Here is a 26,541-nt window from a genome sequence, read left to right as displayed (position 1 = left end):
TTGGGTGAATTTTTTCATTAAGGTGGTTAATAATTCCCAATAAATAAATAAAATACAGCTTTTCCAGTACTGGAAAGTATAAAGAGATGTGTAGTATGTGGAGAGATGTAGTCTGTATGTCGAGGTGAAAGATGCTTGATTTAATGTGGATGTAATTGCTTGGGTCTTATATTCAGAATGAGTTATACGTTTGCTGGCTGGGCCACTGACAAATGTGTAACTCATTTAATTATACAGATAAAATCTGACTGTTTGATTTGCTAAATGGCCAGTTTTTATCTTTAGAAACTGCAGAGAGGGAAAGGTGAGGCCAGAACTTATACATCAAGCTGCTGAAAGGATAAATTATGCTTTTTAAATGTGCACAGCAAAAGAGTAGACCTAACTGTGAATGGGTAATTCACATCCTCTGAATATTTCATTTGTTAATTTATTATATACAAGTAAAGTTAAGAGCTGGTGCCAACTGAATATGAGTCCTGTTGTAAGTAATGGAAGAAAACTCCTGGACCCAGTTTGACTGTACTTTACCTCCTATAGGAATCATCTCTAAACAGAAGAGACACAAAAGGGAGAGGCAGGTGTTATAACAGTAGCACCAAGAATTGGGAGAACCAGCGTGAACGCAAACAAAGTTTATTCAACTGAGAAGCTGCACATGACGTGACCATGTTTCGCCCAAGTGGGCTGCCTCAGGGGCTCATATAACATCAGAATGGATACTGGTCACATCCCCAAGACTAAGAAACACATTCCACTTCCTCAGAGGATTGTTTGTTTATCAAGGTCCTTTTCACAGACAGATGCTGCACAAGCACTTCAATGGTGTTTGCCTGCGTGAAGTAATTTGACAGTGTTACTCTGAGGAAGTGTGTCTTAGTCTTATTGCTGTGACTTGAGCAAACAGAATCCACGCTGATGCTATATGACCCCTGATGCCCATTTGGGTGACACATGGCCCCGTTGGGTGCAGTTCCTAAGTTGAGTAAACTTTGTTCACGTTAAACTCTGGTTCTCCAGATTTATGGTGCTGCTCTGTTTTGTTTTTGCTTCTATAAGGAAGACATAAAAGCAAAATCCTTTTTTAAAAATCCAGTCTAGGTTTATAATGTGCTCAAAATGTGATAGTACCTATTATATACCAATGATAAATATATTACATAATTAAGGGGCCCTTTTACTAAGCTGTGTTAGGTGTTAATGCATGCCTTACACAGAAACACTGGCCTAATGCAGGATGCAGGAAGGAGAGGCTAATGTGCACAGACCAGGAGAGAGACCTCAGGTTGATAGTTTCTGTAGAGCCTATGACGGCAAAACAGTATGACAAGATGGTGGACAAGGACAGAAGGATGCTAAGCTGCAAACAGAGAGAGGCCTAACCAGCATAAAGGAGGAGGTGATAATGCCCCTGTACAAGTTTTTGGTGAAACCACACTTGGAGTACTGTGTTCAGTTTTGGAGGCTGTCCCATGCCAAGGAGATAAAGAGACTTGAAAAGTAGTCAGAGGAAAGTGACCAAAATGGAATGAGATCTGCGTTAGAGAAGAGACTTGAAGACTTCAATATGTAAAGCCTGCAAGAGAGGAGGGGTGGGGAAGATATGAAACAGATATTTAAATACTTGAAAAATATTCATGAATAATTGAGCCTCTTCCAAAAACAGAGAGGACACGTTTATCTTAGCAGGGATTAGAAAGGTTCGGATAATTTTCATAAAACAAAAGTCCATAAGTCATTATTAAGATGGACTTGGGGAAATAAACACAGCTTATTTCTGGGATAAGCATCATAAAATCTGTTCTGGGATCTTGCCAGGTACTTGTGACCTGGTTTGGCTACTGTGGAAACAGGAAATTGGGCTTGATGGCCCTTTAGTCTGTCCAAGTATGGCGATGCTTATGCTCTTATGTTCTTAATGAAGCTGCAAGAAGGAAAAATGAAAAGCAACATCAGGAAATACTTTTTCACAGAGAAGTTGGTGGATGCCTGGAATACTCAGATGTGGGAGGTGATGGGGACAGTGACAGAATTCAAAAAGGCATTTCTTTTTTTATCAAGAGGGTGGAATAAAAGTATAGTATTTTCACTCAAAGCAATAGTTAAACGATTGTCACACTTTTAATAGGGCATAGAGGGGCATGTACAGCCCTGGCCACCTTTCTGAGTAGTCTGAATGGGTCAGCTGGTTTTTATTCATCATCGTTTATTTGTTATTTATCTATCTATATATACAGTAATGAGGTTACTGAGAATAGTTTCTACTATTTTGCTTCCGCTGATATTGGACTTATGGGTCTGTCATTTCCCAACCAGCCCTGAAGCCTTTTTCTGAAATTGGTGTTAGATGGCCACCCTTCAGTCTTTGGGTACCAAAGATATTTTTAATGATAGTTACTAAAGTTTCATTTTTTAAAATTTTTTAAAGCTCTTAAGGTCTAATACCTTAGAAAATGGCAGAAGAATTCATAGCATAATGCCTATTCAGTCTGTCCATCAACATCTACTTCTGAATTCTACACTTTCTTCCTCTCCCACAGAATGACAACATTGATCCAAATGCTGTAACTACAAAATGAGCCAATACTGCTTCTCTCATCATAAATCTGCTGAGCTCTGTTTCTATCAGTTTCCCAGCCATAAATTTGCTGAGGTTTTTTACTATCACTGTCTCTTAGTGATAAACTTGAAAATTGTTATTTCCATTACTCTCGTACATTACATTACCACAGTGATGTACCTGATGTAGTTGCCACCGTGGCCCATATAAAATTGGCTGGTGTGTGGTGAAATCAGAGTGAAATTCCTTTGTTAGTGCCCAGATGATCAAAAGCAATCGCAGGAGGTCTATAGCCCCTACTAGCACTGACCTGCATTTGTTCCCACCCAGTGATCAGAGCTGGCCACTTCTGAACGTGATGAGCGTGCAAATGCATGCTAAACAGGGCATTACCTATTCCTCTCCAATGCTCAGCGGATAGTGCACCACATATTGGTGCTGTTCCCGCAGCAAACCCTATACCAGCTCAGAGCTGGCTTTAGGGTTTGTGGAGCATTGGGCAGAAATGGAGAGCCCTGTCCAGCATTCTTGCAGGCCCCTCCCAAAAGCAATCAAGGCCCTGGTGGCTAGTGCCCCCAAAGCACCCCCCTGGGACAGTGACAGGGGAGCAGAACGTCCAGCAGATCTCCGTGTTCTCAACTCCCCCCACCAAATGAGGCCCTGGTCTCCAGCCCCCCTAACCCCCCAACACCCAAAAAAAGCCCTGGTGGTCCAAGTAGGTTGCCACCTCAACCTCCATCTTCCCTGGTGGTCGTGGAGCCCTCCCCCCTCCATACCTTTCTGATGGAGGAGGGAGTAGCACACTCCATCCTCATCAAGACCGCCTTCAAAATGTTCATGTCTTTTGATGTTGGGGTTTATGGCAGTCTGAGCGTGCTTTTCAAAGGAATCTAGATGAGTATTCATAAAGTCACACAGTTCATACGTTAAGCAAAAATTTCCAGGAACATGGTTATATGAAGGGGTAAACTGTGTGTAAAACTGAGTGTACAATTCTGCCTACTGATACCTTCATAAAGACTGTCCTCTGTGTAACTAAGTAACCTCTTAATTACTCTCTGAGATAAAACTTATTGTTGAATAAATGGATTTATTATTAAAAATTCTTTATAGTCTTCCAATAACTATAGGGAGTAATATTGATGGAAAATATTGGCATAATATCTTCAGTACTTGAGGCAGTGAAACCTACATAAACTGCTTTGTTCCTTAGAATCAGCAGAGAAGTTAAAGTGCCAACATATGTTTTCCAGGTGGTTCTTTGTCTGGAGAAAGGAATGTGGGCCCCCAACATTCACTACCACACCCCAAACCCTGATATACCTGCTTTACAGGATGGGCGTGTGAAAGTGGTTACTCAGCCGCTACCAGTGAGAGGTGGTATCGTTGGTATCAATTCCTTTGGCTTTGGAGGCTCTAATGTACATGTCATTTTGAGACCCAATGAAGAGAAGCCTGTCTCTCCTGACTGTCCAAGTTGTCCACGATTGGTACAAATCTGTGGTAGGACGCAGGAAGCTGTTGAAACTCTACTGGAGCAGAGCCATAAAGTTGGCCAGGACAGCGCATTTATAAGTTTGCTGAACGATATCTCTGGTATCCCTACCTCAGCCATGCCATACAGAGGCTACACACTGGTCGGCAGTGAAAGCGATGTGAAGGAGATTCAACAAATTCAGTCTTCTGGGAGACCCCTTTGGTACATCTGTTCAGGTACTTATCTATCAATATAATTTGTGTTTCTTTTCTCCTTTTTACAGTTATTAGAGAAGTGTCTTCTGTAGCTTAGGAATCTCCACTCACATCCTTCTTTCTGTCATGTGCCCAAGTTCAGCTCTTGGGTTGCCACATTTGCCTGCTCTCCTGATAATAAGAGGTCGGTATTCAGTGGAGAAGCTCCCTCTATACTACTCAATCAATACAGTATCAAAGAAGTGTTATTGGATCCATCAGACTTGCATGCTACCACCACATTGGCATAATATCATAAATCTTAAATTGTCTGGAGTGCAATAATGTATAACAAAATTCAAAACTTCACTCCTATTGTACACTCTGTAGGTTCGTGCAGAATTGAGGACTTCAACAAATTGTTTATATATACATATAAAGTGGCCTCAATAGCCCAGGGAACCTTTAATTAGGACTCCACTGAATTGGCCAACATCATAGGCACCTACTGCTTTCCGAAAAAACTCACAGATGCCAAAAAACTCCCTATCTAGGGGAGAAAAAGGCACTGTGAACAAAAAACGGAAAATAGAGTATTTTAATCTATTGTTGTAATGTCCATCTTAATGCACAACACTACAGAGAGTATTGAATGGAAGAACAAAACTTATATAATTACTCTGTAAACCTTTAGAATTAAGTGAAGTATCACCAGTTTACTAAAACTGAAACAGTTATGCAATAAACTTATCAGTTCATACTTAACAAACAAAGAGTCACTTATCTTAAACCTTAAATTTATGTCTCTTATATGGACAAAATGACCTGCTTCCACGTTGTCAATAAACTAGTTCAATATTTTCAATCACGCACTCTTCCGGTTATAGAGTAGAAATTTTTCAAGGTGGGTAATGCTAAAGAAGCATTACTTCCATGTTTAACAAATTTTCCCGACAGCAAGGGACCCACTGTTTCGCAATCTTCATCAGGAGAATGTCGAAAAACAAAAAAATTGTTCTCGTTCAATCCAGTTCTGAACTGGTGTTCGCGATGGATTGAACGAGAACAATTTTTTTGTTTTTCGACATTCTCCTGATGAAGATTGCGAAACAGTGGGTCCCTTGCTGTCGGGAAAATTTGTTAAACATGGAAGTAATGCTTCTTTAGCATTACCCACCTTGAAAAATTTCTACTCTATAACCGGAAGAGTGCGTGATTGAAAATATTGAACTAGTTTATTGACAACGTGGAAGCAGGTCATTTTGTCCATATAAGAGACATAAATTTAAGGTTTAAGATAAGTGACTCTTTGTTTGTTAAGTATGAACTGATAAGTTTATTGCATAACTGTTTCAGTTTTAGTAAACTGGTGATACTTCACTTAATTCTAAAGGTTTACAGAGTAATTATATAAGTTTTGTTCTTCCATTCAATACTCTCTGTAGTGTTGTGCATTAAGATGGACATTACAACAATAGATTAAAATACTCTATTTTCCGTTTTTTGTTCACAGTGCCTTTTTCTCCCCTAGATAGGGAGTTTTTTGGCATCTGTGAGTTTTTTCGGAAAGCAGTAGGTGCCTATGATGTTGGCCAATTCAGTGGAGTCCTAATTAAAGGTTCCCTGGGCTATTGAGGCCACTTTATATGTATATATAAACAATTTGTTGAAGTCCCCAATTCTGCACGAACCTACAGAGTGTACAATAGGAGTGAAGTTTTGAATTTTGTTATACATAATATCATAAGCCATAACAACGTTAAAGGTGGGCGTGTAATCGTCATTGATCCCGTTATGCAATTTTATATATTTTTTTGTAAACTTTTCCCGCTATATGTGCTTAATTTTCTATGTGGAGAACAACAAATACTTAGCTCCACGTAGATTCTCAGTTTTCACCCCAGTGATTCATTTAAAAGTCCAAGATTCCTTAAGACTCATTTCTTAATCCAATGAAAAAGGAGACTTGTTTTGCCGACACAAATTCATGTTTTGCAGAAAGCTCTATCAAGGTCCCTCTCCTAGAAACATACGCAGTAGGTAAGAATATCAGGAAAACATAATTCAACATTTTCACTCCAATAACAGTTCTTCCTACCACACAATTTGTCTTTGTCGCAGTTTCAAGATGGCCGCAGCGTTTTTCCAGTATTTATACTTCCTTTATATCAGCTGTTCAGGGGAGAACCAATCAGGTTCAAGGGTTGGGCATGCATAGCCAGTGCTGCACTGGTTCTACACCAACGTCATCCAGTCAACCTCATGGTTTAAACCCCCAGGGGACATTGCTTTTAACAAAAAATCCAGTATTGCTTCCTGTAATTAAGTAATTTGCATAACGGGATCAATGACGATTACACGCCCACCCTTAACATTGTTATGGCTTAAGATATTATGCCAATGTGGTGGTAGCAAGCGAATCTGACGGATCCAATAACACTTCTTTGCTACTGTATTGATTGAGTAGTATAGAGGGAGCTGGGTACGTTGATGTGATACAGTGTTACCTCCTCCTGTGTAAGCATTTTCGGGTGCAAAAAATATTGAGGTTACAGATAAGTTATTGGCACATCATTATGTGGATTTGCAACTGGCCTATCTGTATAAATCAGACTGCTGAACCTGCAGTCATATCTTTATACTGGTAAGTTATGTTTTTACCCATGTAATTTAATTCAGGAAATGTATCCATCTACATTCAGACTTAAACCAATAAATTATACCGCTGGCATCATAATACCTCTGTACAACTTTTGGTTTAATCCCTGGAACACCACTCCCCCTCCTCAACTTATACAGATAAATTATTTAATTGATGTATGGTCACAGTTTCTCCTGTTTTTTGAAAATTGGGTGTTGGTCATATGTGTGCAAATATATATGGAAGCTTTCTCCATGCCAAGTGGAAAAGTCTCTGAGTGCCGTATCCTCGTGCATAGGAATGGGGACGCAGTGGAAAGGCATGGGACACAGTCTGATGAAGTTGACGCTGTTCCGGCAGTCCATCTTGCGCTCAGACCGGGCTTTGAAGGACACTGGACTGAAAGTGTCAGACTTGCTCTTGAATGCGGATGAGAATACCTTTGAGGATACCGTTCATGCGTTTGTTGGACTGGCAGCTATACAGGTAGAACTTGTGAATTTATCTTCCTCTGATACATTTGTTCCACAATATCCATTTCTGAGAGCAAAAGCAGCTACAGGGTGATGATGTAACTAATGCTTTATAGTAATGTATACCCTACAATCAATAGACTGAATCCCTTCCTATGATGATGTCTGACTAGTGGAAAGTACCTCTTCTATGCCCAGGTGATGATGGTTATTGGAAAGCTGTACATCCCACTCCCATGCAGGCCTCTCTCTCCTCCTTTCCACCCTCAATATTTCCAAGACCCTGCGACTATCACTGCACAATCCGGTGAGGAGGAGAAGCAGTGGTGTAGCCAGGGGTGGGCCGGGGCTATGGTGTATTTTATGACATCAGATGCAAACTACAAGTCCAGAGCTATGGTGTATTTTCTCAGGTTCAATGTGTAATCCTACAGTAGGTAGATATTTCCAGCTCCTTCTGTCCATACCCATCCCTTCTGGGTGTAACAACCTAAGGCTGTGCCTGCAACACTTGTGCAACAAGCAGATGTTCCGCTGGACCAGACCTCCCTGTCTGTCCACACGCTGAGTACCTCACCGGGATACCACCTTTGGCTCCGAACAGACTCTTTCCTGTTCTTGCTCCCAGGATGGGATCCCCTACTCATGGTTGATGCTTTTCTGGCAGAAACCTTCTCTTTGTTCAGCCTCAATTTCTTGAACCCATCCAGGGTTCTCAAAGATCCCGGTGACCTCGTGCAAACCCCAACACTAACATTCATTAACTCCTAACTCCTCCCCTACTGTCATTCAAGAACCAGAAACATTTCCCTCTGCAACTTACCCAGGAACCCACCCCCTTTGGCTGGATACTTTACTACCCACACCTCAGAATCCTCCCCTTAGAAACTCTGGAGAGTTCTCTCATGATCATCTGTTTCAAATCTTCTCCACAATAAATCTTAATAAATAGCCTGAAGACTTAACTGTCTCCACCATTGACATGGTCATGTTTCTCTAAACTTCTTAAGGACGTGTCAAAATCCTCAATTTCTTCTTTTCCAAACGTTATAATCCTTCATCGTGGATTATATATCTTAGAATAGGTAGGATCAGCCAGTGTCGCATTAGACAAGATTTTACCTCTCTATATAATTAGGATGATGTTACAGTAGGACACTTAGGCAAGAAAGATACATAGGCAGATGTGTCCTCTGTATAAAGTACGTAGTCATTAACCCCCCCCCCCCCCCCCACCCGATTCAATATAAGAGGCCCAGATTTTCACACGCAGTTTAATTGCTAACCAAGCTCAATGACATCAGTAATCGGATGAACCAGTTTTTCATCATTTTTTGTGTGCGCATCTACCTGTGCGCAATTCTATAAGGCAGTTCACTTAACTTCCATAGCGTATATCTGGAAAGGGGAGTGGCCAAGGGAGGAGAATGAGCGGGTCTGGGGCATTCGACCCGCATACTTGTATAATACTGGGTCAGTCTTTTAACTTGGGCGCCAGCATTTACACCAGGTTTCAGCAGGTGTAAGTCTGGTGCTCAGTTAGGCACAAGGTCTGCTCTTGAACAGCCTTTTACAGAATAGTGCATAGCCTGGTTTTTTTTCCAGTGCCTAATCATTTATAGAGTCCGGCCCTATGTGCATTTATAGAACAGGATCCCTGAAAACTCGCAGTCAGGGGTACTTTGTACCTTACATGTTGGCTATGAAAATGTGACCCACTGAGTGAAAAGGTAGCAAAGGCAGAAGTGTGACTTATTTATACCACAAGATACGGGGATATCAACTGCACAATCCTGCAAAATTTCAGCTTCAGCTATGGCCTAATTACATCCTTAAAAAATGAGAAAAAAAAGCCCCAACTACTAATCATTTGTATAGTGCCACTAGCTGTACGCAGCGCTGTACACATTATATGCTGGTACTTTCTCTGTCCTTAGAGGGCTCACAATCTAAGTTTTGGTACCTGGGTCAATGGAGGGTTTAAGTGACTTGCCTGAGGTCACACGGAGCTGCAGTGGGAATTGAACCCAGGTCACCATGATCAAAGCCTGCTATATAACCATTAGGCTACTCCTCCTCGCAACTGTTAGGCTACTCCTAAAATCACATCACTTTGTAGGGTCAGTAAGATCAGACTATGAAAAATATTTCATAGTCCCATCTTACTGACCCTATAATGCACAAAACTTTCAAAAATGAAAGCTGCCCCTCCAAACATTTATAGCCTTGTTATTTGTAACCCCACTTTTGGTAGCTTTTCGCTCAGCAGGTCACATATATTTTATAATATAGTGCCGACATATAAATGCCAATCCTGCCCCTGCTCCAGAAATGCCTTCACATAAATCACATAAATAGGAAGTGTTCTGCTCTCTGATCACCTATAATGGGGGTAAAGCTACAATGTAGTAAATTTTAAAATGAATCGGAGAAAAGTTTTCTTCACTCAACGTGTAATTAAACTTTGGAATTCGTTGCCAGAGAATGTAGTAAAAGCAGTTACCTTAGCGGGCTTTAAAAAAGGTTTGGACGAAGGAAAAGTCCATAGACCATTATTAAATGAACTTGGGGAAAATCCACTATTTCTGGGGTAAGCAGTATAAATGTTTTGTACTTTTTTTGGGATCTTGCCAGGTACTTGTGACCTGGATTGGCCGCTATTGGAAACAGGATGCTGGGCTTGATGGACCTTTGGTCTTTCCCAGTATGGCAGTACTTATGTACGCACTCATTTCATTTGTAAAACTTAGCTTAATATACTTAGCTGCTGTGGGATGACACCTGTGTTCAGGGACCGGCAGAGTGAGCATGTGCACACGAGTAGACGTGCACCATTGTGACTCCCGTAGCCATCCAGGCAAAACGGAGCTCAAGCTTTGCTCTCCAGTTCTCATGACTGGAAAATACTGATGAATGGTTGGCGTAACCTCTGAGGAGCAGACCATTCATGCTGCCTGATGGAGCTCAGTGTTGAGATGGCTCCATTGGCCTGCAGGAAATAACAAAAGTCTTAGAGGAAGGAAGCTGAACCCTGGAGCCATCAGTCTGGGAGAGCGACTGCTGGGGTAGCAGACACACGTCATTTTATAGCTACAGAAGATGGAAGAGACAGTAACAGAACTCTGCACACTGGGATATGTAACATTTAGCTGGATTTCTGTTGTGTGTGCAAGAGGCCCTTAACATACCAAATCTGAAAAGGACCAATTGACAGTGAAATCTTCTGTTGAAACTGTATCTGTTAAACTTTTCTTTCATGTTGTCTTTTTAAGATCGCTCAAATTGATATATTGAAATCGATGAATCTGGAGCCAGATGGCATTCTTGGCCACTCCGTTGGAGAACTCGCTTGCGGCTATGCGGACAGTTCTCTGAGTCACGAGGAAGCCATTCTTGCTGCCTACTGGAGAGGTCGGTGTATCAAAGAGGCCCAGCTGCCCCCTGGAGGCATGGCTGCTGTGGGTAAGTGCCTGCACTTTGTTACTTATTTATAGGGATTTATTAACCACCTTAAGGACTACGTTCTCCTCGTGACTTCTACCACATACGTAATAGGGATAATGTGTGATTAAGCCGATTTATATTCAGCGACAACGCTAAATGTACATTGTATAATACATACCAGCTGCGTGTATAGCAGAGATGTTCCTTCTTGGTTCTATTCAGATATTTCTGCTGAAAGTCCGCAGATAGGGGACTTACACGTTAGCTGCTCAGTGTATAAGTTTCTTCGATTATTGAGCTAAATGTTTCTGGACTGGTTCTGGGTAGAGTCCTCGCATGCTGAAAGAAAGCAAGTCAAATTCAGAATTGTGCACCTGATTTGTACAATGCCAGTCTGTGGAGCGGGTTGTTCTGCACATTGTAACCCTTTCTAGCTTTCTATTGCTCTGCACAAGAACTTGCCCCACCTAGAGTGAGTTTTTCTGTATTTTCTGCAGGTTTAACATGGGAGGAATGTAAAGTTCAGTGTCCTCGTGGCGTGGTGCCTGCATGTCACAACTCAGAGGATACAGTCACCATTTCAGGGCCTAAGGTAAGTAAAGAAATGTAACCAAAAACTTGGTGCAAATAGAACTTTTAAGTCTAAAAGCAACAGGCTGATAGGAAAGCAGGAGGGACCCTGCAGGCTGGCACATATGGTCTTGCATTGATTTAGAAGTTCTGTAGTTACCTACTGATTTATAGCTTGGGCCACATCAGAGATGTGTGTATATTTGGCCTGTAATAGCTGCTGGTAGTGTTTGTACCAGCTGTTTTTCAGTTAAGTACAGTACTAATGAAAAGACTATTTTGTTATAAGTCCTATGCAAGTTATTAATTTTTACATTTGATATTGCTGTTTGAAAGATTGCACTCGTTCGTATTCATATGGAATTGGAAGTTTTTTTTGAGCCGATGATGAAGAGTAGGCCATATAGGATCGTCTTTAGATCTATAAAACATTTTGAGTTTGGAGCTGTTTGAGGCTTTTTCCCATCCTTTTTTCCTCAGATCTTTGATATTTTGTTGTCTTTGTTTTTTTTTTAATTAATATATATTTGTGGATCACTTTTTTGTGATTTCTTACTATTATACACTGAGATGTGAGTATATTTGGCATGTAATGTTATTATTGTTATTATTATACACCGAGATGTATTTCGCATGTAAATCTATTATTATTATCATACTACACTGATATGTGAGTATATTTGGTATATAATAGTATTTATTATTATTATTATTTTTTTTATTATTATAACACACAGGGACCCTTTTACTAAAGTACAGTAAGTCCACTACTGCTGGGTGGTAGTGCCTGCCCCCACCATTCACCATTTGTGATGCATTAGAAATATTTTTTTTGGGGGGGGGGGAGGTTAGCGCTGGGTTAGCGTGGGATCCATTACTGCCTCCTAAATAGGTTGTGGTAAGGGCTCCCCCGAGAAATGGCCACACATCAAATGGTTTAGTTATCTTACCGCACAGCTATTTCCTTTAACCACCCTTTAGTGTCCAATGTTCCCATAATAAGCCATATGGGAACAGATTGATGGGAACATTGGACACTAAAGGGTTAAAAAAAAGCCCCACCTTTTACCCACTGCAGTAAAAGGGGGCTTCAGTGCCTGGCAAACCCACATGCCAATGCCACTGCAGGGGTCCTTTTACTGCAGCTTGGTAAAAGGACCCCATAGAGATGTGTGTATATTTCACCTGTAATAGTATTATCATTGTTATTTTGATTATTATTACTATGATAACATACAGAAATGTGTGTATGTTTGTCCTATAATTAATGAAATCCCTCACACAGACTCACACTAGCTGTATAACTCTAATGTGGAGCACCCACTCAATTATCTACTCGATCGTGTGTATTTAAAGTGGAGAAAAAAAAGCTTCAGAGTCGCCACCCAGCCAGCCCGACTTTGCAGACTATAAGGCATGAGCTTGGTGTGCCATCATGTATCTTAAAAAAAACTCCACTATTTAGTGTTTATTTCTAAATTTCTAGTCTCAAAGTGCTCTATATGCACCACTGCCTACTTTGTGTGTGTTCGCAATATTTAAATCAATATTCTGTATAATACTATTAGCAGTGCTAATTAATTAAGCCTATAATTAAGCCACATTGAGCCTGCAAATAGGTGGGAAAATGTGGGATACAAATGCAACAAATAAATTATTATTATAGAGATGTGTGTATATTTGGTCTGTATTATGATTATTATTATTTTATGTGTGTATTTGGTCTGTAATATTATGCTCTCTCAAAAAATAAACCCTGGCAGTGAGAAATCTCCGAGAGGGATTCAGGTCACAGAAAGGAGCTGATTCATTGATGAGATTCCACTCACAGTAATCGAAACCAAACTTTTGTCCTGCATGCTAGGATGCTGTGAGCGAGTTTGTAGTCAAATTGAAAAAAGAAGGCGTATTCGCTAAGGAAGTGCGGAGTGCGGGAGTAGCATTTCATTCATATTACATGGAATCCATCGCTCCTTCATTGCTGAGCGCCCTGAAGAAGGTAAGGTTGAATAAAGGGGGAAAGGGAAATGGGACTTGATATACTGTCTTTCTGAGGTTTTTGTAACTACATTCAAAGCGGTTTACATATATTCAGGTACTTATTTTGTACCAGGAGCAATGGAGGGTTAAGTGACTTGCCCAGAGTCACAAGGAGCTGCAGTGGGAATCGAACCCAGTTCCCCAGGATCAAAGTCCACTGCACTAACCATTAGGCTACTCCTCCGCTCCAAATGCTAAGAGGTCCTTTTCTGAAGCTGCAGTAACTGGTAGCTTAAAATGGTTTACCGTGGGACATTTTTGGATCTGTCTGTGGAAATATTTTGTTTTTAGCACAACGTGAGTGTGTCTTTGGGTAGAGAGTGCTAATCAGCGTGTCTACATTTCAACGCACTAAGGGCTTCTTTTACAAAGCCGTGCTAGCGATTCCTGCACCGTAAATGAGAGGAAGTTCAATTCCTATGAACGAATCGCTAGTACGGCTTTGTAAAACAGGCCCTGACTTTTTAGTGCAGGCTTAACTGAGCCCTCACCACCTACAAAATAGATGTCCAGAAGTGCTCAAGTGCTAATATTTCTTAATGGCCACTCGCTAGTGGCAAAATTAGTGGATGCTTCACAAAAAATGGCACAAAATAATTCCCACAAAAAATCTATGTCACAAATTGAAACTCAAATTGTGAACAAAGATACAACACACAGTGGATGCAGTTTCAATATACACAACTGTCTTCATGTCTGGAGGAAAGGGACCTCAGAAAGCCAAAGAGTTTTAATGCCACCAAGTGGCTTAAAATAACTACTTTTATTACCTGTTCAATCACTGGTCCCAGAAAGCCTCCTACAGCCTTTATAACTTTATTTAATTTCCTGCTGGTTACACTCTTTTGTCTTCATCCTTTTTTAAAGAGAGAAGAGTGTAACCAGCAGGAAATTAAAGTGTTAAAGGCTGGTAGGGACCAGTGATTGAACTGACATGCAGACAGTTCTGTATATTGTAAATGCATCCACTGAGTGTGTGTCTTTGTCCACAATGCGAGTTTCAATTTGTGACATAGATTGTTTTTTGCAAAAATTGGTGCATGGCCATTAATGCAAAAAAAAAAAGAAAATTGGCCATTTTCTGGCTGCATTCGGGAAAGACCTGTGTAAGGGCACAGCAAGGCCATTCTTTACTACAGCTTAGTTCAAGGACCCCCATGTGTCCTACCAATGCACTTGCCCAGTCCTCCTCCCATTACCCGTCTAGACCAGGGAATTTCTCATTAGCTAAAGCTTTAATAGTCTTTTGGAGCTCCAGCACAGAGACTTGAGTATTCAAATTCAGCTGCACACTGTCCAGCACTATCAGCAAATTCACTGAGATTGATTATTCCTGGATTTCCTCTTTGCCATTCTTTATATTAAAATGCGTATATACCGTTACACAGTACATAATAATGAATTGAAAAAAATATCCATAAAATCATAAATAAACAATCACAAACAAGCACAAAAAAAAACAAAATGCAAAGAAACCAAACTGTCCTCTCCTACCTTCTTTGTTCCCTTCCTCCCAATTCAGTCCTTAATCCTGGTAAGAAGAGTGCTGCAAAGTCTCATGATAAGAGAGTTCTAAAAAAGGGACCCACACTGCAAAAAAGTGCTTTATTACTTTCAGCCTCATTGCAGTCAATTGTTCCATTCTCAGTAAAATATGTATATGACTTCTCAATAACGTGGGGGTGGGCAGTTCTGATTTGAAATCTCAAGAATGTGTATAAAACTCACATAATCCACAGCTGAAAGCTGAGTTTCATCTTCAGACCTTCCCACGTCCTTTTAAATAATGCATCTCCACTACTGGTAAAATGCTGTCCTGCACTACTAGGAGGAAGTACAGTGGCGTTCCTGGTGGGGGGCGGTGGGTGCAGTCCGCCCCGGGTGCACGCCGCTGGGGGGGGGGGTGCCGCGCGCCTGTCTGCTCCACTCGTTCTGTGCATGGAACGAGCGAAGCTGACGGGCGCGCAGCACCCCCCCAGCAGGTAAAAATGCACCCGGGGGGGTCGTTTCGGCAGGGGGGGGAGGAGGTGTCACTTCGCTGGGGGAGGGGGCGTGGCACCCGGGGGGGGGGGGCGCATCGGCGATCCGCCCAGGGTGTCAGCCGCTCTAGGAACGCCATTGAGGAAGTAGAAAACAGATCCTGGAAATCCCAGAGATGGAGACCTGCTACAGTGCAAGTGAGGTGGTCTAGAAAATTTGCTTAGGTATAATGGGTACCTCTGAGACTGAGATTATGGCTTCCTTGAAAGAAGACTGATCCCAGTCCTTGGGATCACCTAGCCAGTTGGGTTTTCAGAATAGCCACTATAAATATGCATGAGATGGATTTGCATGCACTGCCTTCTTAGTTTGGAAACCTATCTCATATATTTCTTTATTTATTTGTTACAGTTGTATCCCACATTTTCCCACCTTTTTGCAGGTTCAATGTGGCTTACATAATACCGTGAAGGCATTCGCCAACACCGGTAGAGAAACAAATACAATAAGGTGTTGTGGTCAAATAAGGTTCATGTGTACAGACACATTAAGGAATCATGAACAGGAACAGAAGAGTTCGTTATGATCATTATGAGCTTTGGTTTCGTTGTGTTAAAGGGTTCAGGCATTTAAGTTAGGTCGGTAGGGTATTCCTTTTTGAACATGTTGGTTTTTAATAGTTTTCGGAAGTTTAGATAGTTATACGTTGTTTTCACTGTTTTTGGTAGTGCATTCCACAATTGTGTGCTTATGTAGGAGAAGCTGGATGGATCTGTTGATTTGTATTTGAGTCCTTTGCAGTTTGGGTAGTGGCGATTTAGGTATGCTCCTGTTGATCCGATTGTGTTTCTGATTGGTAGGTCTATAAGGTTGGTCATGTATCCCGGGGCTTCGCCATAGATAATTCTGTGAACCAGAGTGCAGATTTTGAAAGCAATACGTTCTTTTATTGGGAGCCAGTACAGTTTTTCTCTGAGGGGTTTGGCGCTTTCGAATTGCATTTTTCCAAATATGAGCCTGGCTGCCGTGTTTTTAGCGGTCTGAAGATTTTTTATGAGTTGTTCTTTGCATCCTGCATAGATTCCGTTGCAGTAGTCTGCATGGATTAGTATCATTGATTGTATCAAATTGCAAAATGTTTCCCTGGGGAAGAATGGTTTCACGTGCTGAAGTTTCCACATTGAGCGGAACATTTTCTTAGCTGTAGATTTCACTTGGCTCTGAAGTGTAAGGTTCCGGTCGATTGTAATGCCGAGGATTTTCAGGCTATCTGAGATAGATATTCATTTTGGATATTTTGGATATCCTGAAAACCTGACTGGTTGGGTTTCCCTCCTCACTCCCCCCCCCCCCCCCCTAAGGACTGCATTGAGAATCACTACCCTACGACCTAAGAGAGGGAACCTGCCAAGAAACATCATAGCATGCACCTGTAGCTTTGAGGAGAAGGGGTGGATTATGAATAAAGCAAGAGTGACGGGGACTTAGCTAAGAGAGCCACAAGATTGAATATACAATGACTTATCCCAAATCACTCTCCAGAGGAGGAGGGACTTACAAGAGGTTAATGCATACCTGAAAAAAAGAGAGAATATGGTATAAACGATTTCACCCTTTGGCCTCTTATTCTCTATTAGTGGCATAAGCAGGAAGCCTGGGAGGTTCTGGATAAAGGAATGTGACCATTAACACTGCTGTTCCAAAAAAAGCATAGAGTGGGTTGGCATCCAAACTTTCATGAAGGACCCAACCCAAGCCACATTTTGGCAGAACTACTGCATCAGGGGTCATCAGTATAGGTGATTTAATGAAGGACCCAACCCGGGCCATGTTTCGGTGGAATGACTGCATTAGGGGTGATCAGTATCAGTGACATGCTACTGTGAGTGAGAGAGAGAACTCACATGACACTCTGGAGCCTTGTCAGCATTTCTTCCTTAATTAAGAAAGCTGACTACATTGCTCTTACCAGCTGATATGAAAAGATCAGAGGATGTTATCCAGACTGTGTCACTGACACAGTTGCTCCGCTGAAATATGTCCAGTTTCAGGTCCTTCATTAAGGTTTAGATGCCAACCCACTCTTTGAGGCCATTGTGCTTTTTTTGCTTGGCTTGGTGCCCTGTACCTTGCATTCTCTCTCTCTCCTGTTGCATTAACACTTTTATGCCATCAGTAATGCTCAGTGGTTGGGGGACTCAAGATTACAGAGCTCCTAATGTGAGACCTCAGCTTCAGAACAAACCATCAACTTCCTGACAGTGAATTGATAAAGGTCAGAAAGTAAAATAACACCACAAAAGAAAAACTTAGCAAGCTTCAGTTTAACCAAAATGCTGCTGCAAGAATGCTCATAGAATGATGGTTTATAAGGTCCTGTTACCTCAAAGCTAGAAAAGCTGCATTCACTTCCATTTCTCTATGGTCATCTAGCAGGTTCTTAATAGCTTTAGCCACAGTGTCTGCAAGTTAGACAAAAGCTTTATAGACCTTTCTCACCTCTGTGACTTCGTTGGGATTTTTTTTCTTTCACTTCCACTTTCTTGAACAATGAAATAGGATGATTTTACAAGCTTTTACTCAGTCAGGGGATGTATTGCTGCAGTTTTAACTCTTGACTACTAGACACCATTGCTTAAATGTGCACACTGTTAAGGATATTTCCCAGCTGCCAGCCACAAAATGCGGCTGCCTGCAAAATCTCCCCTTCTCCAGGACAGGCTTTTTCTCATCCTCTTTTGGATTCCACCAATTTGGGTAGAGGAATTTTGTAGAATTTTCAGCACCCCACCTTTCACATGTCCCCTGACACTCTCTATATGAATTCCAGATGTGAATTTATTTGCAAGATATCCAACGCTAGTGAGTTTATTCTAACTTTCCCCCCCTACTGTTATAGGTCATCAAGAATCCAAGGCCTCGCTCTCCCCGCTGGATCAGTACTTCTATCCCAGAACAGCAGAGTTCTTCTGATCTGGCACAGCTGTCTTCTGCCGAGTACCACGTCAACAACCTGGTGAGCCCGGTTCTGTTCCAGGAGGGCCTGAGGCATGTTCCTGACAATGCTGTGGTGGTTGAAATTGCCCCACATGCTTTACTGCAGGTATCTATAATCCATTCTCTTTAATACTTTTGCACCAGCCAATGATATAGCACTTATGATAATTAGAAAAGAAGCTCTTACACCATATATATTAATGTAAAATATGGTCTGGAGGACCCATCATATTTTCAGCATGATATTAGGGGTTGAGTTGAGGTAGGGTGAATATGCAGTGATAAACCAAGCATGGGAACATCACAGAAGGCCTAACCCGAATTTGGGGCAAGCTGTCAATGTGATATCCATGTAGTTCCAAGCTATGCAACTGACGTAGTGTGTCAGGGTGTACATAGGTGGGTTGGATTGTACACCACACACCTCATCCTCAGTAATCTTTCTAACACTGGCCCCCACCCCCAGCCTTATATTTGTAACACCAACCCTCCAACCTCAGCAATCTCTCTTTCTAATATTGCCCCCCCCCCCCCCCACAACCCCAGTAGTGTCTCTTTCTAGCACTGCCAACCCCTAGCTCCAGCAGTCTCTCTTTCTATCACCCCCATCACCACCACAACCTTGGCAATCTCTTTTTCTATCACCCCCACCACCACCACAACCTCAGCAATCTCTCTTTCTATCACCACCCCCCCCCCCAGCCTTGGCAATCTCTCTTTTTAACATCACCCTCACCCAGCCCCTGCAGTCATTCTTCCCCTCCCCCCATGGCTGGAGGAGTCATTTTCTCTATTTTCCCCAGAGCCAGAACAATTAATCTTTCCCTCTTCCTTTGTGCCTCCAGCAGGCACTCTCTCACCCCCACCTTGTCTCTTGCATCCCTAGCACTCACTCTCCCCCCTTCCTCACATGGTTCTGGCAGTCATTTCTCTCTTCTCCTGAAGCTCCAGCAATCAGTCTTCCTCTGTTCCCCATGGCTCTTGGAGTGATTTTTCTCTCCTTTTCCCCATGGACATAAGAATCACTCTTCCCTTGTGGCCTCAGTAGTCACTCTTCTCCCTTTCCCAGTGTCCCAAGCAGACACACTCCCCCTTTCCCATGTGGCTTTAGCAGTCGCACTTCTCTCTTTCTCTCATGGTCTCAGCAGTCACTGTTCTCCCATTTCCTGCATCCCAGAGTCATCTCTTTCCTCTCCTACCCCTCCTGGTCCCAGTCTTCCCCTCTCCCCCAGCCATAGCAGTTACTCTTGCCATTCTTTGCCCTTAAGTCCCCACAGTCTCTCTTCTCTGCCTTCTCCTTTGGTCTCAATAGTCGACCCCCCCCCCCCCCCCCCCCCGCCACAACAGACATTCTGGCAATCCTCTCAACTTCTCCAGCCCCAGCAGTCACTTTTCCTCTTCCTATGTGTCTGTAATAGCATTTTACCAACTTACTGACGAGACAGCTCCATTTAAGAAGTCTGGATATAATGGATGTTTAGCTTCCCTTTAGCCTGTGAAATTAGAATGGTTGAGTGTCAATTGTAGCAGCAAATATGGTGGTTACTCCAATCTGAGCCTAAGAATATGTGAAAGAATTTACCACTGACAATAACTTTGTCATTTTATGCTTACCCAGGCTATTCTGAAGAGAAGTTTGAAGCCAACCTGTACAATCCTTCCCCTAATGAAAAGAGGACACAGCAACAACTTGGAGTTCTTTCTAACACATATGGGAAAGATCTACCTGAATGGGTAGGAGCAGCAGAAAGGGAAGAAATGCCAGGAATTAAGAAGAGGGAGGGAGAGAGTGTTATAAAGAAGTAGAGAGAAATACCCAAGAGCAAACATGGAAGGACCATGACAGATAAGACAAGAGAGAGGTAGAAAGAGACTTAAGGAGACTTTGGAAGATTAAAAAAACAACAGACCTTTACCAACAGCAGATGCAGACCTAGTACTGATGTCACCTATCTCTGAGAGACTGTGTTAAATGTGCTCTTTCATTCTAGGATAAATGTGGACTCAAATAAGCTCTTCCCACCCATTGACTATCCAGTACCATCTGGAACACCTCTCATCTCTCCCTTCATTCGCTGGGACCACAGTCAAACCTGGGATGTTCCGAAACCTGAAGATTTCCCATCAGGCTCTGGGGGATCTACATCAACCACTGTGTATAATATTGGTGAGTGGCCTGAAGAACCTGTTTTACGGAGCTTTTAACAGGCAGCCTAAACTTTTGGGGAAAGCACACAAACAACCCTTATAGCACAGAGGAGAGAGATAAAGAGGCCGATTTTGAGACTACGAGAGTTAGACTGGTTAACTCCCTTGGTCAGCACCAAGCCCAGATATTCAGTGCATTGAATATCCGGTTTATTTTTGGCCAGTTTCAAGATATCCAGGTAAGTCAGACTTAGCCAGTTATCTTGAAACCGGCCAAAGATATTCTACCATTTCACACAGCCAAATATGGCTGCTAAACTCACTTTAAAAAATTGGCGGGTAGCCGGTTCTGTTGCGCAATATAGTCATCTAACCACTAACTAGGGATGTTCAGCAGGGAATAGTCAGTTATCCCTCCGCTTAGTTTCAGTGGATAGCCAGTTAAGCACTATTTAACCGGTCAGCAGCCATTCTGGCTGGTTAAATAGTGCACAGTATCGGGGGGGTGGGGGGAGTGTAGATCTCCAGGAAAGTCAGCAGGTTAGTGCGTCACACTTGACTCCAAATCTTGGAAGATGACCCAGTGAGGTATCTGGATTGGTGACAATTACTTAAATGCTGAAGGATCAGAGTACTGGGTGTACATGTACAAGGAGTATTCTTTCCTGTTGCAGATATGAACCCTGAATCTTCAGATTACTATTTGATTGGACACTGCATCGATGGGAGGGTTCTGTACCCAGCAACTGGGTATCTGGTGCTTGCTTGGCGAACCCTGGCACGGTCTTTAGGGGTGGTCATGGAGCAAACGCCTGTCATGTTTGAGGAGGTCACAATCCATCGGGCAACGATTCTTCCAAAAACAGGTGAGGATAAAAACAGCTAGAATCAAAACCATAAGCTAATCTGAAATGTTAATATATATCTTGACCTGGTATTCAAAGTAGAACGTATCTTTTTGTCCAGGCCTTTTATATTGAATAATGTTATATGTAGAATTGTGCCTTTGGTGATATGGAGCAAATTATTTGATGAGTATAATTTTGCAGCAGTGCAAAATTGTGTTTGTATGTTAGTATGAGAATGAAAAAAAGAGCTCACCCCATATTTGCATTTAGAGCAAAGAGGCACCTCTTCCCCTCCCATTCTAAAAATTTGGGCCTTGGTCAGATATGCTCTAAGTAGGATTCTGTATTGGCAATCGCGAAGATCCGCGTTCATGGACAGTGTAGGAATACGGGCTGTTAACTTATTAAAATCTATCATTAGAGCCGGACATCTGAGATCTCGTGCCCAGCGGGCCGCAATATGCAATTTATCCTTACTTATGGCCAACCTTGTTAGCACCCTATGCAGGCATGAAACCGAGAGCCGTTCCCCCGAGACCGAACCAAACAGATCTCGAACGCGTCTACAATGTCCTGCCCCCAATGCCTCACCACGCAGCCCAGAGACATAATGTGCCAGCTGATTGTACACAAATATGTTGCTAAGGTCAAAGCCAACCCCCATTGCTCCCAGATTCAACAAGGTCCCTCCTGCAGTTAAAACACGTTCCAATCTCGTTATACCCATGCTCGCCCATCTCAGAAACGCCTGATTCTCTGATTCACAACCGGTGAAAGAGCACACCCCTGGTGGAAACCTCGCACCTGCTCAAAACTCTCCGTGTAGGTCATATTAATCTTCAGACTAGCCAACATTTGGGTGTATAGAGCGTGTATCCAAGATAAAAATTGTCCTGAAATCCCCACATGCTCCAACACCCGAAATAGATAGGGCCATGCAACCCTATCAAAAGCTTTTTCAGTGTCTATGCCTAAAATAATAGCTTGGATCTGATGACTCTGAACATAGTCCATAAGGTGACAGACCTGACTAATGTTATCAAAGTTCTGCCGCCCATGAATAAAGCTAGATTCATCATCTATTACTAGCTGTGGCATGTAGCACTGCAACCCACAGCCAAAACCTTGGTGAAGATTTTATAATCCACTCCTAATAAGGAGATTGGGCAGTATGAGCCACGTTCCATTGGATTTTTCCCCGGTTTTAATAACAAGTTCACCCCCGCCAAACACCAGGAGTGTGGCAGGATTGTCTCTTCTGTAAAGTTATTTAACAAATTAGTCAAAGGCTTAACCAGATAACTTTTAAAATTTTTATAAAACTGAACTGTATAGCCATCAAGGCCTGGAGTCTTACCATAAGGCAAGTCCTGAATTGCCCATCTAACCTCATCCTCTTTTATGGGCAGGGACAATTGAGAGGCCTCAGCTATAGTTGGGTGGAGGAGATCCAAGGTGGAAAAGAAATCATCAAGCTCTACTGATGTGACTATCTCTTCAGGCTGATATAATACCCTGTAGTAATTAACAAACACCTCCTGTATACTTTCTTGTGACATACAGACCGCCCCATCAGGACTCTCAACTTGCAAGATAAAGTTACGCTGCACCTGCTTTCCCTCCTCAAACATTCTGATCCCACCTCCCTCCTTCTAGAACATCAACAGACCTTCTCCAGGATCCCCCTTCCCTCCCACCTACTCCCCGAACATCAACAAACACCACCAGGATTCCCCAGGCCTTCCTTTCCAATCCCTGGTGGTCTAAAGAGAATGATGCCCCTTCAGAATGACTGCAGGAGTGAAGCAGGGTCTGGGACCCCTCAGAGAGGGAATGTGAGGAAAGCAGGGTCTTGAGCCCATGAGAAAGGGAGCGAAGGGGAAGAAAACAGTCTCCTGGGCCCTAAAAAGAGGGAGAGGGGGAAGAAAATGACTGTGGGACCTAGGGAGAGGGAGGATACTAGTTCTTTGTGTGAAGAGCAAATCAGGGTTGCAGCGGAGATTGAAGGAAGGAGATGAACTGTGAAACCCCTCCTGTGTATCTTCTAAAGTCTGATCTTCTCACAGGTTTAGTTCAGTTGGAAGTCCAACTTCTGTCAGCATCTGGATACTTCAATGTTTCTGAAAATGGGAACTTGACAGTAAGTGGTGAGTATTATTCCCAAATTAGACCTGTAGGGGATGTCTGTATTGTGGAGAGCGAATAGTTTTCCTGGCTAAGTCTTGTGGGTGGTGTTTTGTGCTGCGGAGGGTGATTATTCTCCGCCCAGGCTTGTGGGAGATGTTTATGCTCTGCAGGGTAAAAATTTCTCCTGGCTCAGTACCGTGGGTGCTGGTTGTGGGTGACTGGTGTTCTGTAGCCAGTCTTATGTGAAGAGTTCATTTTATAGAGGGTGGGTATTTCTTCTGTCTGAGTTTTGTGGGAAGACTTAATGTTCTAGAGGCTGGGTGTTTCTTCTGTCTCAGCCTTGTGGAAAGGGTTTGTGTTCTAGAGGGTGGATATTTCTTCTCTCTCAGTTTTGTGGGAAGTGTTTGTGTTCTAGAGAGGTATTTCTTCTTTCAGTCTATTGGGAAAGGTTCTTGTTCTAGAGGGTGGGTATTTCTTCTCTCTGTGGAAAGGTTTGTGTTCTAGATGGTGGATATTTCTTCGGTATTGTGTTTGTGTTCTAGAGGGGGTATTTCTTCTGCCTCAGTCTTTTGGGAAGTGTTTGTGTTCTAGAAGGGGAATATTTCTTCTCTCTCAGTCTTGTGGGAAGTGTCTGTGCTCTAGAGGGGAGAGGTATTTCTTCTGTCTCAATCTTTTGGGAAATGTTTGTGGGGTGACCATTGTTCTCTGCCCAGTCTTGTGACAGGTGTTTGTACTGTGGCAGTGAGTTTTTTCCAGTTCATTTTTGCAGATGTTTATACTGGGAAATTAAGTCTCATTTTTTTCCTGTTTCAGGGAAAATCAGCATACTGGAAGAAAACGGTTTAAAAAACTTTCAGAATCACCTCAGTGTTTGTGCGGCTGCTGACTATGAATCTGACACCAGTTTCCGGCTTTCAGCAGGAGATATTTACAAAGAGCTACGCCTGAGGGGATATGACTATGGGCCTACATTTCATGGAATTTTAGGCTCCAGCATGTCAGGTGGGAGGAGAGAGCAGAGTATTAGTGGATAACAAGCTGATGAATTTAGTGATATCTAATGTTGCATGCTGGAAATGATGAATAGAATTGTATTTTATTTATTTTTAAGAGGAAGCTTAATTCTTCTGCTTTGGCAATGGTTGTTAAAACACTCTGGGGTTGATATTCAGCTGGTGGCAGTCAGCATTGAACATCCGCTTGTATGTGGCTGGCTAAAACTTATGTGGTTAAGTGTGATATTCAGCATTGAACCGCTTATAGACGGGACTGTGTTTTATGAACTCTTGTAGTTGTGCTGGATGTCAGCACTTAGCCGCATAAATGCTACTCTACCCTGAGACTGCCCACAAAATAGTGAGTTTTGGGCTGGCAGTTGGTGCTGATATTGGGCAACGCTAACTGGTTAAGTGCGCTGAATATGAGCAGGTAGCCCTACACGACCAATTTAACCGGCCTAGTTATTTCTGGCTGGTTAAATCGTTTTGAATATTGACTTCTTTGTCCCTAGTGCGTCAGGAAGCAGGGCATTAACACCATGCCCATCAGGTTTTCAGGATATTCACAATGAATATGCATGAAATTAATTTGAATACACTGCCTCCATTTCATGCAGATCTCTCTCATGAATATTCATTGTGGATATCCTGAAAACCTGACTGGCTGGGGTGCCTCCAGGTCCGACTTTGGAAACACTGACCTATGCTCATCACGTTTTCAATTCAGCCAAAATGCCAGAAATGGACTGTCCTCAGCTTATGTTTAAATTGTGTGATGTTATCCCTTCCGTCAGTGACAGTCAATGTTTTTTTTTTACACTTAACCGTTGCTGGTTAGATTAGCCCCCAATATTCAGTGGAACAGAGGGGGAAATTTGCACATGGAAGCGAAGGGAAGACAAGGCAGTGATGGGAATGCTGTACATGGAAGGGAAGAGAGTGATGAAAATGCTGCACATGGGAAGGGAAGAGAGTAATGGAATTGCACATGGATGGATGGAGGAAAGGGAAGAAAGTGATGAAAATGCTGCACATGGATGGATGGATGGAGGGAAGGAAGGAAGGGAAGTGATGATTGAAATGCACATGTATGGGAGGGTAGGGAAGGGGGAAGATGGTTCACATGGAAGGAAGGGTAGAGAGGGGGGAAATGCACATATAGGGAATGGGGGGAATGCTGTACATGGAAGGAAAGGTAGAGAAGGGGGGAATGCACATATAAGGAAGGGTAGGGAAAAGGGAATGCTGCACATGGATGGAAGGGTAGGATGGGGGGGAAGCAGCACATGGATGGGAGAGAAGAGAGAAAGGAAAGGGAAAGATGGAAAACTAAATAGACTTGAGAAGGAGGCAGAAAAATGGAAGAAAGCTGAATATGAAAGATCAGTGCCAAAGATGGATGTGGGGTAGTAAGTGAAGAAGAAAGGAAGAGAGAAAAGAAATAGCAAATGATCAGGCATCTTAGAAACAGAGTTATGAGCACAGACAGGGAAGAGAACCAGAAACTAGGAACTAGATAATTGAAAAAATCAAATCACCAGACAAAAGTAAGAAAAATAATTGTATTTTCAATTTAGTGACTGAAATTTGTCAGTTTTGAGAATTTACGTTTCCTGTCTTTATATTTTGCACTGTAGAGGAGGAAATGTATTTGGTGTTGTGCTGCATGCAGAGTTGGGAAGTGAGGGGTTCAGTTTGCATTTTGTCTCTATTAGTACTTTCGGTCTGTACTCACTTATCCTGTATTAGAAGAGGTGCTGTCTGTATTCTGCATGTGTGACTGAGGACCAGTGTTCCAGTGGGGATGGATGTTGGCACACATTTGTCAGTGTCATGGCCTCACATAGAAAGATATTTATTGGCTCACCTTGACTTAAATATTAACAAAGACCACTGGTATACTGGGATGTAGAATTAGCACGTGTGAGGGATGGGAGTGTGTGGGAGGAAGAGTGGTATTAGTAGGGAAAAGTTGGTATGTGTGCACATGGGTTTAGTAAATGTGTAAAGTTTTTGTTGGGATATTTGCAGGATCTGTGGTAAT

The 26,541-nt window shown here is 42.4% G+C and overlaps 1 protein-coding gene across 3 annotated transcripts in view; it reads left to right on the top strand.

Moving 5' to 3' along the window:
- FASN (fatty acid synthase) overlaps positions 1-26,541 on the top strand; it is a 126,184-nt gene that overhangs the window by 34,836 nt on the left and 64,807 nt on the right. For all 3 annotated transcript variants that reach the window (XM_030205194.1, XM_030205192.1, XM_030205193.1), the window contains 11 exons: positions 3,814-4,273; positions 7,171-7,358; positions 10,618-10,807; positions 11,287-11,381; positions 13,224-13,358; positions 18,279-18,482; positions 19,995-20,110; positions 20,368-20,543; positions 21,199-21,390; positions 23,439-23,519; positions 24,313-24,501. In XM_030205194.1, the coding sequence (XP_030061054.1) occupies positions 3,814-4,273; positions 7,171-7,358; positions 10,618-10,807; positions 11,287-11,381; positions 13,224-13,358; positions 18,279-18,482; positions 19,995-20,110; positions 20,368-20,543; positions 21,199-21,390; positions 23,439-23,519; positions 24,313-24,501 (2,026 nt within the window). The remainder of the gene's footprint in view (positions 1-3,813; positions 4,274-7,170; positions 7,359-10,617; positions 10,808-11,286; positions 11,382-13,223; positions 13,359-18,278; positions 18,483-19,994; positions 20,111-20,367; positions 20,544-21,198; positions 21,391-23,438; positions 23,520-24,312; positions 24,502-26,541) is intronic.

Source organism: Microcaecilia unicolor, chromosome 6, assembly GCF_901765095.1.
Source record: "Microcaecilia unicolor chromosome 6, aMicUni1.1, whole genome shotgun sequence".
Classification (NCBI taxonomy): domain Eukaryota; kingdom Metazoa; phylum Chordata; class Amphibia; order Gymnophiona; family Siphonopidae; genus Microcaecilia; species Microcaecilia unicolor.
This window is presented reverse-complemented; position numbering and strand designations above follow the sequence as displayed.